Genomic DNA, 13,176 nt, shown 5'->3' with positions numbered 1-13,176 from the left:
CCAAAGACACTAGAGACAAAATTGTACACCTCCACAAGGCTGGAAAGGGCTACGGGGAAATTGCCAAGCAGCTTGGTGAAAAAAGGTCCACTGTTGGAGCAATCATTAGAAAATGGAAGAAGCTAAACATGACTGTCAATCTCCCTCGGACTGGGGCTCCATGCAAGATCTCACCTCGTGGGGTCTCAATGATCCTAAGAAAGGTGAGAAATCAGCCCAGAACTACACGGGAGGAGCTGGTCAATGACCTGAAAAGAGCTGGGACCACCGTTTCCAAGGTTACTGTTGGTAATACACTAAGACGTCATGGTTTGAAATCATGCATGGCACGGAAGGTTCCCCTGCTTAAACCAGCACATGTCAAGGCCCGTCTTAAGTTTGCCAATGACCATTTGGATGATCCAGAGGAGTCATGGGAGAAAGTCATGTGGTCAGATGAGACCAAAATAGAACTTTTTGGTCATAATTCCACTAAACGTGTTTGGAGGAAGAAGAATGATGAGTACCATCCCAAGAACACCATCCCTACTGTGAAGCATGGGGGTGGTAGCATCATGCTTTGGGGGTGTTTTTCTGCACATGGGACAGGGCGACTGCACTGTATTAAGGAGAGGATGACCGGGGCCATGTATTGCGAGATTTTGGGGAACAACCTCCTTCCCTCAGTTAGAGCATTGAAGATGGGTCGAGGCTGGGTCTTCCAACATGACAATGACCCGAAGCACACAGCCAGGATAACCAAGGAGTGGCTCTGTAAGAAGCATATCAAGGTTCTGGCGTGGCCTAGCCAGTCTCCAGACCTAAACCCAATAGAGAATCTTTGGAGGGAGCTCAAACTCCGTGTTTCTCAGCGACAGCCCAGAAACCTGACTGATCTAGAGAAGATCTGTGTGGAGGAGTGGGCCAAAATCCCTCCTGCAGTGTGTGCAAACCTGGTGAAAAACTATAGGAAACGTTTGACCTCTGTAATTGCAAACAAAGGCTACTGTACCAAATATTAACATTGATTTTCTCAGGTGTTCAAATACTTATTTGCAGCTGTATCATACAAATAAATAGTTAAAAAATCATACATTGTGATTTCTGGATTTTTTTTTTTAGATTATGTCTCTCACAGTGGACATGCACCTACGATGACAATTTCAGACCCCTCCATGATTTCTAAGTGGGAGAACTTGCAAAATAGCAGGGTGTTCAAATACTTATTTTCCTCACTGTATACACATGCACACACACACACACACACACACGCACACACACACACACACACACACACACACACACAAACACACACACTAACCTGGTTGATGATATAGATCCCATATTCAATCTTCTGTCTGCGCAGGACTGGGTGCAGATAGTGAAGCCAGTATTTCAGGTGGTTGTCTCTGTGCCTGAATGGGATGATTATGGCCACCTTTTGTTTGGGCCGGCAGTCCGGAGGAGTGTATTTCCCCCCTTCTGTCACATTAGGGTTCTCTCTCTGTACCCGCTCGAGGGTTATCTGGGAGCTGAATTCAATGAGGAGACGCCCCACTGCAGAACAGAGCAGAAAAGAGGGTCTTGTGAGAGTTTCAACAGCATTACTTTACAGCAGAGTGACTTTGAGAATGATTAAAGTTAGATTATTACAACACAATCATCACTAGCTGTCTGTCCAGCAGAGGGAGCGCAAACATTTCTTTGAGTCCCTCTTCCTCTTCATTGATCCACAGATCTTAAGTTGAGACAACCAATCAATAAAGCAGAGTAAGGCTTGATTACACGTTCATACAAAGACTTTGCACAAGTCTTAACACTAAAAGATTTTGCGACTACACCTAGCCACAATCTAATCCCTATTTTGCTGGCGAATTGACGTAATTTTGGCCGCAGGGACTTCAACAACACTCATTAGAGAAGGAGTCTATGCTGCTACTGAATATGTATGGAGGGCCATTTTTAGGTAACAGCATGATGTTTTCTCATCTGATCATAAAGATTCATTCTGTCTAGAAAAATCTAATGCATAGAAAATCAGCTACGGTAACTGAATCAAATATGGTAATGAAGGAAAATATTAGATAAACATGTCTAGATCAGACAAGAGCATGCTACCTTTCAAGGGAGAATGAGTTTATTTTATAAAGCAAGCCTTTTCATTATCTGTAAATCAGCAAAAGCAATGGTTCTTAAACTGTGGTCCATGAAGGATTTCAAGTGGTCTGCGAGTTGATTGGCTAATAACTGGGGCAAAAATAAAAAAGCTTAATTAACAAAATAATTAGACTTGGCAAGAAGCAATAAATTAATTTTAACACTGAACTGAATCATTAAATCAGCTCATAGCAATGAATTAACAAATTGTTTAAACATTAATTTGTTGTTTCACTTTAGTTGTACAAAACTTGTGAAATACAAGCGAAGCTTGGTCGATTAGGCTAATTTAGGTTCATTATCTAAAAGTAGAAGTCTAATTTTAATGAAATAAGAAAACAGCAGGAAAATTCCGGAATGTTAGTTCCATTGCATTAACTAATGTTAACAGATACAACTTTTGATTTTAAAAACATATTAGTAAATGTTGAGATTGACATTAACTAAGAATTTTAAATGGTGTAGAAGCATTGTTCATTGATAGTTCATGCTAACTAATGAAAACTTATTGTAAAGTGTTTATTTTGACATTTAGATTATCTTTGCAGTCATCTAATGTTCACTAAGTTCACTGAGCTCACAAGACTTATTTGTAAAAAATAATAAATTTAATATCACTGTTAAATGTAATCTTTCGTATATTTCTATGGAAGTAAAATAATGCCAAATGTTTTTGAAACAAAAAAGCCTGTTGAATTGCACTACTTGAAAAAAATATGCATTGCATTAACCCTGCTTGCATTTAATGCATTGTATTTTTAGGGCTTGCATTTTTATGGAATGAAATTCAACATGGTTGAATATTTAAGCTGTGAATATTTCAATTTAAAACATTTCAAACACATTTTCATTATTAAAAATTCAATAATCCATATTCAGCTTTCATATTTCACTTCCAAAATATTCAAACTGTTTAAAAATACAACCTATAATATTCAACAGACAAATTTCGTTCCATTTTATTTCGCTTTGCAAATTTGCTTCCACAAATTCAGTGCTTCAAATTCGACAGCATAACAACATGTCTTTTATATACAGTGTAAATCTAAAGTAGACGTAGGTCACAGACAGTGATTATAAAAGATCAAACATCAAGCACCTCTGTGAAATCTGACCCATCGACACCTGGAAGCCTAATGGAGCTTACAGAAATTGAGCTAATCTTGGCAGCAGCAACATCGCATCACTTTAGATGTGAAGAACAGCAGTTTTGTGTAAACATCTCACAGGCTGCTAATCTATTTTGGGAGGCATTGGACATGTTATGTTACATTTAATGTTGATTGTATGCGAGGCCTATTGCTGCACCTGTGCTCGTTACCCTATCAGCCACATCATCAAAATAAGCAGCAGCAGCAGGCCTGCAGGGTTGTGGATGTAATTGAGACCGGAGATAAAGGTACTTGTCCTTAGAAGACCTTCTGAATGCAAGATCAGTCTTTTTATCTTTAGCATCATTCAATCAGCTTTGTTGACCGTGACAATTTCATATTCAGATGTTTATAATGACATTACCCATCGGTGTGTGTTGTACTATCCTCATCCTGTGCTCAGTCAGATTGTTTCCATAAATAAGCTATAATTGGCCGGTCCTCATGGACACAGAGAGATAGAATGTAAGAAAAAAAGGGTTGTTGTGTCCACTTCTTTTGAGACGCAGCATCCACCAACCTAATTACAAGCTCCTTCTTTCAATAAATCCAGAGCGTGCCGTCACCGTGTGCCATCCCCCCTATCTCTCCAAAGGTCCCTTTGAAGTGATCTCTACAAAGGCTCATTGGATCCAGCTACTTCTAATTAACGGCGTTATATGAGTAAGGCAAGCGGTCAAGTGGTAGCGTGGAAGGCAATGGAGAGAAAGTGGTCTAGAGAGATGAATACCTTGCAATCTGAACACCTGCAATAGTGGCTGGCTGCTCTCACGTACAGTGTTCCCTCCACTCTGATTGCAAATGACTGAGGCCATTGATAAGATTGGAGGAAGTAAACAATTGCCTCCGGTTCTTCCGCTGCCTCGTCATAACGTTTAGTGTGCAGCCTAATCTTAGCGTCAGTCAATACATCCAAAGATTGTCTGATGAATACTACAATGAACAGAGCAGTAATACACCACTTTCAATCTCACTGACTGGCTACTATGTTATTTCCAGGAGGGTTAGGTTACTTACTGTTATTAGCACTATTGCAGAAATAATGCAAAATATGTTTTGTTATATTTATATATATAATATAAATGTATAATTAGTAGAATATACAAGATAAAATATTAATACACACACATATTATATATATATATATATATATATATATATATATATATATATATATATATATATAAATGCTCAATATACGTCAGGGTACATGTTTTCATCCCGAACCGGCATAGTACGGACGTCACGGTTCGGTACATACAGTGATCCACACTCCAATCCATAACTGGGCGCACGCGCACTAATGCAACGCTGTTTGCTATCCACCACAAAATTGAAAAAGAGCAGAAGAAGAACAGATGATCTATGCACCAACCCAAAACAAGAGCTGCGTCCCAATTCGGAGGCTGCACCCTTCGAAGGCCGCATTCGAAGGCCGATTGCATCACTGCGGCGTGACGAAGGCTGTCCCGATTAAAAAGCGACTTCAAATGCGCCCTGTATGCGCAAATGTGCAACACTATGTTTTACTACCAAATTATATGAAATATCTAATTAATTTAACTTACAGTGGAACGTTTTCCTTGACATCTCGCGATTTCGTGGCATTTGTGCCGGACATAATGCATGATGGGATATGCTTAGCCTCGAATACTGCTCCGAAGCGGAGGTTGTGGTTCAGGCAATATGTGCAAATGACACAACCCTGTCTCTTCTTTTTAATGATTTTAATGATCAATATCAACTATAAAGTATAAGTATAAAGTATAAGAAGCTATACAATAAATAAAGACAAACAACAGTCCAAACTACTTCAGGGGGGACTAAATGCCACTAGGTGGAACAAACTGTAATTTGCACTATGTCTGTTCAAAATAAATGAAAAGAAACCTAGCATTGGGGATTTCTTGCTTTTTCCTATTGTACCGAACTCGTATTGAACCGTGACCCCAAAACCAATATATGTACCGAACCGTGACTTCTCTGTACATTACACCCCTAATATAATGTAATATAATAAACTGTAATAGTTCCTGCTTCCTGCTTAGCTACTGTTCGGATGCTCTTGCTTACTGCTCTGTGCTTTTCTCTATCGCTTTTATATTTTATCTCCTAATTTTAACTTCAGCATATCAGCACAGTGCTAAATCGACATAGCTTGGCATCAACGTTAAAAACGAGAAACTTAGAAAATAACTACAAAAAAGCGGTTTTCCTATCCGACCAGCCTCCCACTGCCATCAGCTTACATAGAAGGGAAAACACAGCTGCCTACATCCAAAAGGATAAGAAAGAAAATGCCTCTTCTAGAATATACTTGCTGCACATACTGCCACAGACTTTTACAAAGGATTGCAGTTCTTTTTTTGTATATTGTTTTTTTGGTGATGTTTGCCTTTTATTGGGACATGACAGTATAGAGTGGACAGGAAGCGAGGTGAGAGAGAGACGGAGGATGGGATCGGGAAAGGTCCACGAGCCAGGACTCGAACTTGGGCCGCCCGAGCGCAACGGCGCTGCATGTCGGCGCGCTGACCACGAGGCCATCAGCGCCGACAAGGATTGCAGTTCTTGAAACAAAGTTACTTACGGGACTACCAAACCAGACGGCACACACAACAGAGCTTCGTCATGGACGTCCCCAGCATACAGCCGGTGAGTCCCATGAATCTAGTGCTCCTCGACAAGCCATACTGAGTGTAGAGAAACAAGCCGATCAACACACTAATCGATGGCACACATAGCGAGACACAAAGGCACTCGAGACATCAGATTGTCACAAGCATCACATGTTGCATCCTCTACCCCAGATATGGCTATGACAAGGATTGCAAACACTGGTTTCCTATCACCGCCTATACATCTTGAGAACAGATTTTATTAATGAATGTAGATGAGGAATCTCCAAACGAGATGAATGTGATCGAACACAGACCAAATCAGCCAGTAGCTAACAGGCGCTCAAGGCCGAGCAGACAGCAGCACTCAGCTCAGATATTTTCAATGCAAAGCACTTTGAATTGCAATAGTGTGGTATTTTAATTCCTTTCTATGTAAAGCATTATGAATAACTGTTTTAATTTTCCTTGCTTTTATTTTGTGATTATTTTTATTCCGTTCTATGTAAAGCACTTTGAATTGCCATAGTGTATGAAATGTGCTATATAAATAAACTTGTCTTGCCTTGCCTTGCCTTGCCTAATATACTGTACTGTAGGTGCCTCAAAGCACAAAAGGTTTATTACCTGGATCTCTTGGCCACACACACTCGCTTATTGGCTTCCTCGCTCTAATTCTCTCTCTATCCCCATCCCACTTTCTTCTGACCCCTGCAGAGGTTTAGCATGGCTCTCAGGCCAACAGCCAACAAAGTTACGCAACATCACCACAAATAATAATGTAGGCAGCTGGAGCACAGGAGAAAGGGAGAGAGAGGCAAAAAAAGAAAGGAGAAAAACATACTGTACTGTAGAGAGAAAGGGAGTATTAGAAACGAATCCTGTCAAAAGCAAAACCACTTCACCACCACAAAAATGTCACCCACTGGGTCATCGTTGGGGGGAAGGTCTTGCCTTTCCTGTTCAGAATTGGACATTTGTAGTATCTGTAAAATCTAGTTAACTTAAACTGGGCTCAAGCTCAATCCAGTTATTTCTCTTTACTTTGACACCTGCTGCAATGCTCAAATCCAAACAGTGAGAACATCCTCTACCCGGCTCTAAACTTTAACACAGGGCTCATTCTGAAACTGTATGACTTCCTTTCTTCTGCAGAACACAAAAGAAAATGCATTGTCCACACGATGAAAGTTACTGAGTCCAGTGTTGTTTTGGAACCCGCTGACTTTTGTTGTATGGACGAAAACAGTTTTTTTTTTTAAAGATCTTTGAAAATATTTTCTTTTGTGTTTGGTAGAGGAAATACATTTATACAGGTTTGGAAAAACATGATTGGAATTTGTGATTAAAGAAGTTTTTGGTGAACTTAAATCAACTTAAATACGCAAAGCGAAACATAAAATGAACTGAAACCAATGACTGATTACACAGACAAAGTAACAGTGTCCAACTTTCTTTCTTTTTTTTTAAATAAATGTACCATCCTATAATTAGCTTAATTAGCAATCAGCCATAATTTATTCTGTGGAAGTGAAAGTAGAGAGATTACAAGATAAAGATTTCATACTTTTGTACATGTTTTGTAACAAACTTAACTGTATAGCTGCTCCTTTGTATTTTATTCCAATTTAATTCTACTTAAAAATCTGATTCAAACTACTATTCTGCATCCTGCTCTACCACAATTCAGATTCAATACAAATTCTGGAATTCAATTAATTTAATTGGAATTTAAAAAATGTAATTCTGAAAGGTAGAGAACCCTTACATTTATATAGCAGTCATTCAAACTTCAAAATATATCAAAGTACCAAGGCATTTCCATCTGATATGATCACTGTACCATGGTGCATTTACTTAAGCGAGGATGAAAAGTTTATTTAGTCACAGCAAATGACACCCTGGGTCATTCCCGTATTCTACAGCTATGTCTCCAGCTTTGGTGATGGAGTGTTGGCCGCCCAGTGAACTACACAGCAGAACCACGTGGCTGTAAGTGACCACTGAAGCAGAAGAGAGAGAGGAAGAGGAAGAGGAAAAGATGAACAGATGGAGGAGTCACTGAACATAACACTGCACGCTGAGAGCCATGAGAAGTAAAGCAGTAGAGGGAATGATGGTGGGGAGGAAAGACACAGAGAGAGAGAGAGAGAGAGAGTGGGAGGACAGAACTGGAGGCGAACAGTTGGAGAGCCAAAAAAGAGAGAATGACAGAGAAATGGGCTGAGGGAACATGACTAAGGGGGTGTGGGCAGGAGGAGAGAGCTGTATGATTGTCTCTAAATTGGCACTAGGGCTAGGATATATATTGAATATTTTGCAATATATTCACAATGATGATTTTTTATTATTATAAATTGTCTACTGTTTTTTGCAAATTGCAACATCACAGATTTTTTACTTTTATTCAGCAAGGAAGCATTAAATTGATCAAAAGTGATAGTAGAGACATTTATTATAAATATAATATAATCATTTAACAAAATAACATAATAACAAAGGTTGCTTGAGAACTGAAAATTCAGATTTGCCACCCCAGGAATAATTTACATTTTAAAATACAGTAAAATAGAACCCAGTTATTTAAAAATGTTTCACAATATTAGTTTTTCCTGTTTATTTGAACAAATAAATGGAGCCTTGTCAATCCCAATCAATTCATCATAAACATCTTCCTTGCGATCATTCAGTGAAAAAGAAATGGAAAACATGGCATGATTAGCCTATTTTTAACTGGATGTTTCCTTTATTTTATGTCTAATAAACATTTAGGTAACAATGGCTGATTGAAAAATTAAAAATTAAAAAGAGAGAGGCTGCGTCCGAAAGCTTAAAAATGCTGCCTTCGAGGGATGCATTCCAAGGTAATAAGGCATCAAGGCAAGTCCCAATCCAATGTTAGCTTCACTTCCTGAGATAACTTCATCTGATTGATTCTGAAGGCATCATAGATGTATCCTTTGCTGCTTTTGATATCCCACAATCATATGCTTTCCGTTCTGTGACAGTTGAGCTAAAAAATAAAGATGGTGTCTGAAAGTTGGAGGTCAGTTTGTGTGTAAATGTACATTTTATTGCCAATGTTTTCTGATGTAATTTCTAGCGAAAAATAACTATTGTAGCAAAAATATTTTGCTTAGTTATCACCAAAGCTCGCTCTATTTTGCTATAGATCATTAAACTGTTGCGCTGTCTGAAATCAGTTTCGTGAGGTACCTTTGTGCGCAAACGCTGTCTACAAAGGCATTGCCTGATAAGGCAGCGAGGCAACAAGTCAGCTGCCTGAGTTTTCGGACGTAGCCAGAAAAAGAGGACGGGCAGACAAACAGACAGTCAGATATATCGATAGATAGATAGAGAGAAAGAAAGAGAGAGAGAAGTCTCCAGAATAGACTCCTTTAGGCTGTAGAGATGAAACACCAGACTACCTGTGTCACACCAGCTGCTCCACGCACCTCATCCATGCAGAAAACCAACTGCTACTGGGCAGAGTAGTGCTCAAAGCAACACAGCTCTGTACATATCAGATGTTTAATTAAACCTCAGCAGGTGGTAGTTCAAAGTCAAGGTGTGCACAAACATACAAGCCAAACTGCCCTTCGCCACTTTTTATACCGAGTATAAAAAGTCAAGCTCAAGTTTTCAATATGCGTTATAAACCATGGAGAACAATTCAATTTCACATATCTATTTTTTAAATGATTATTTTTTAAATTATTATTTGTAGAAGTTTCCTAGAAAAGCAATGCTGTGGATATTTTTTTTATTTTTATTTTTTACCAGAAAAGAGTGAAAAAGACTGCACAAGTGGCTAATTTCTAGCAGTTTTGTGATATTCAGAGAAAGAATTTCTCTGAATGTATTTAATTACATATACAATTATAAGTACTTTTTAAAATAATTACAAATGAAAAAAATTTATAAAAAAATTGTCTGTTAAGAATTTTAAACAATAAAGAGGAACAAAGAAAATACAAGCCATAAACAAAGAGTGCTTTCAGTATTTAAAAGTATCTGAAAGGTTTCCATTCAAGAGCTGAGCTGTGAGTGATTTTTTTCTTTCTCAGAGAGAGATTTTTCAGATTTTTCTTTACTGTTGTTTGATTATTATGATGACATCATAGATAGCCGATGTTTTAATAAGCTGTATTCACACTAAGGCTGCGTTTCCCGATAACGTTGTCTCTTAGCGCGCTACGAAGACTCTTAAGGTATAACTTAACTAAAGGTATACCATTGCTAGGCGTGTTCCCCGAACTATACCTTAGGAAGCTGCTTAAGATATACCTTCTTACGTGCGACGTTACCGGGTGCTGTCCGTGGCAATGGTGCTGAATTGGTTGATATCGATGACTCGAGAATCAATTATTCTCTCGTGCAGGGGCTGCTTCACTGCGTTATGCGAAAAAGCGGTGTTCTTTATAAAAGAAGCACTTGGGTGAGAAAAAACACTGATATTATGGATTCGGACGACACTAAAATCACTGACTCACCCCTGTAAATGTTTAAAATACCGTACGAGCCCATGAGAAACAATTAGCGTCCGAATAGGCCTAGGACTTAACTAACAGTAGCCTATGCTTTCACTGGCCTTTAAAAGCGCTCTTTAATTAAATGAATAATATAATATATATAATAATATAATTAAAAATCTAACAACAATCAGTGTAATGACAATTTTATTCTTTGCATGAAACCACTTGAATTAGCCTAATTGAACACTGTCTGGGTGAATTATATTCGTATAGACCTGCAACAGTGATAAGGTAAAGCTAAGAGTGGTCCAGACCAACCTTCCGAACGTATGACTTACAGAAGGTATACTTAACTAAGAACGTTTCAGGAATGTGACGGTTCAATGAGTCCTCGTGCAGTGAGTGCTTGTGTGTTTGTCCCTGAGTTACAGGCTGATTGCTGGAGGGCGTGGCTTTACACCTGAACCAGATCATGGTACTTTAAAAGACACTGGGTCAAACAGAGAGGGAGATGATGGCTCGCTGGTGTTGTTGCGGCTCTGGAGGCTTCCGGAGAGCTGACGGGATGTGTGGGTTACGGGAGATCACAACCGCTTCGGAGATCTGATGTGATATACTTCCCTCCTGATGACGATATTTTGATTTGGATTTCTCGTTATGTTTGGTTGAATTGATATCACTTGAGCTTGCCACTTACAGATACATGCTGACACGCTGACTAACACTTATACTGATCTATTGACATTCCATGTTTATTACTTTATTTAAATAAATCTTATTGTTTACGCAGCGGTTGTGTGGCGTCTCCCTTACTTTGTTGCGATCTTTGAGAAGAATCGTAACGGGAAACACGTATTAACGATAAGGTACAGCTTAAGGTGTAACTTAAGAACGACGTAGCGTTAAGAAGGTTTCGGGAAACGCAGCCCAGATCTCTTTTGAAATATAAGATGTTTTTGTCCTGTCTGTTTAATCCCTTAAGACATAATTGACTGTTTACATTAATTTTGCATCATAAAACCATTTTGAGATGCAGGTAGATTTAACACACATAAATCTTGCACAAAGTGCACGTGAGCATTTGAAATTGAAAGCAGCCTTCTGTCAGTGAGTTTCATAATGCCCACTGCATTCCAAATGACATAAATTATGCCTTCGTAGAGTATTTGTAAGGATAATACCGGCGGGCGAGACCACACACTGCAAACATAACATCAAGCACAGTGCATATCCATTGCAATAAAGCCTGCGAATGTCCTTGTAATTCATTTCAACCTTCCCGAACTTTATGTAAGATTATTTTATGGAAGGTTTGAGTGGTGTGTGTGAGGAATTAGAAGCAAGCAGAATACGGTTGTTTCTAAAGCACATGCAGAGTCATTGCGGATCTGCGGTTAGATTCGTTGGAGAGAGAATCGCGATGCATCGATGAAGCAATTTTTTCTACCACCCCTAACAACTACACTCTCAGAAAATAAAGTACACAATTGTACCTTTAGGGGTACAATGGCTTGTCACTGGGGCAACAATATTGTACCTTAACCTTTAAAAGAAACGGTACATATATGTACCTTTTAATGCTTTTTGACCCTCAAAAAGGTACATATATGTACCTTGAGGTCCAATAATAAGCCCTATGGGGTACGTTAGTGTAGATTGTACCTTAGGGGACAGAAATGGACTCCTACTGTACCCCTGTTTCTGACAGTGTACCATAAAAGTTTTAATAATCATTCTAATTCAGTCCTTACCACAACTATAACAACGACACAGAGGAACGATAACTTTGGAATCACAATTACCGGAGGCTAATACAAATAAAATAGTTAAGATTATCTTTATTATAGTTATCATTCTTGGTGTGAATGGGCCTTTCAAGTTTCAAGTCACATTTTTGTACTCAGATCTGAGTTAAATCATATCATTGAATTTAATGACCCTCAATGCAGTGGGAAATAACAGCCAGTTCTGTCCTTTACAGATCACTGGAGAATATCAACGCACGCACCCTTTTGTAATGTTACTCATTTGATTCAATCACCACGTATTCGAACTCTGCTACCCTCTGTCTGACCATCACAATTCAAAATTTCACACAGACCAGGACAATATGGCCTCCAAATGCCTCTATCGCCCCGGGACTCAATAATTCATCGTCTCTGCTCTCAGCGGCAGATCAACACAGTCCGTGGAGCTCTAGAGTTACATCCTGCTCAATAACACATTGTTTAGCGCAGCACAACTTCAAAGGTGAAGACCGGAGTGAGGAGATAACCTTTCACAGAGGGTATGGTTTCACCCTCTGCTCCTCCATTCGGCATGTGGCAACTTAAATGAACTGATCCTCGGATGTGCCGTGCTACTCGATTGGCATTTCACAGAGCGACTTGGTGACTCACTGACAGATACTAGAGCCCTTTGATGGAGCAGCCCCATCAGTGCTGGTGTCAGCCAGCCGTAAGTAAGGCAGACACTGGAGAACGTGATGAATGCTAGCATGCTGCACTGCAACCGGGACACAGAGTCAAGTCAAAGCAGGTGCTTATAAATGATAGCATTCAAATATCGCTGTGCTAATAGGCATGCTAAATAACTGCTTAGAGGCAAAGAGGTTCACTGACAACAGAGAGATTACTCATGAAGCAGATGAAAGGTGGTTTTGATAAGATCTCTCTTATCAAAACAAACAACATACTAGAACATCTGACATTTTGGAATCGCATACAGTTCATGTTGGACACTATGATAACGTCTGAAAAATGGGGGCATATTTACCTGCTTGTGTGTAACCCTTAT

At 39.2% G+C, this 13,176-nt stretch overlaps 1 protein-coding gene across 1 annotated transcript in view; it reads right to left on the bottom strand.

Annotated features, from left to right (window-relative positions):
• b4galt2 (UDP-Gal:betaGlcNAc beta 1,4- galactosyltransferase, polypeptide 2) overlaps positions 1 to 13,176 on the bottom strand; it is a 104,073-nt gene that overhangs the window by 48,776 nt on the left and 42,121 nt on the right. The window contains exon 3 of the mRNA XM_084120765.1: positions 1,301 to 1,536. Within this exon, the coding sequence (XP_083976891.1) occupies positions 1,301 to 1,536 (236 nt within the window). The remainder of the gene's footprint in view (positions 1 to 1,300; positions 1,537 to 13,176) is intronic.

This window comes from Abramis brama (assembly GCF_963993115.1).
Source record: "Abramis brama genome assembly, chromosome: 7".
Lineage (NCBI taxonomy): Eukaryota > Metazoa > Chordata > Actinopteri > Cypriniformes > Leuciscidae > Abramis > Abramis brama.
This window is presented reverse-complemented; position numbering and strand designations above follow the sequence as displayed.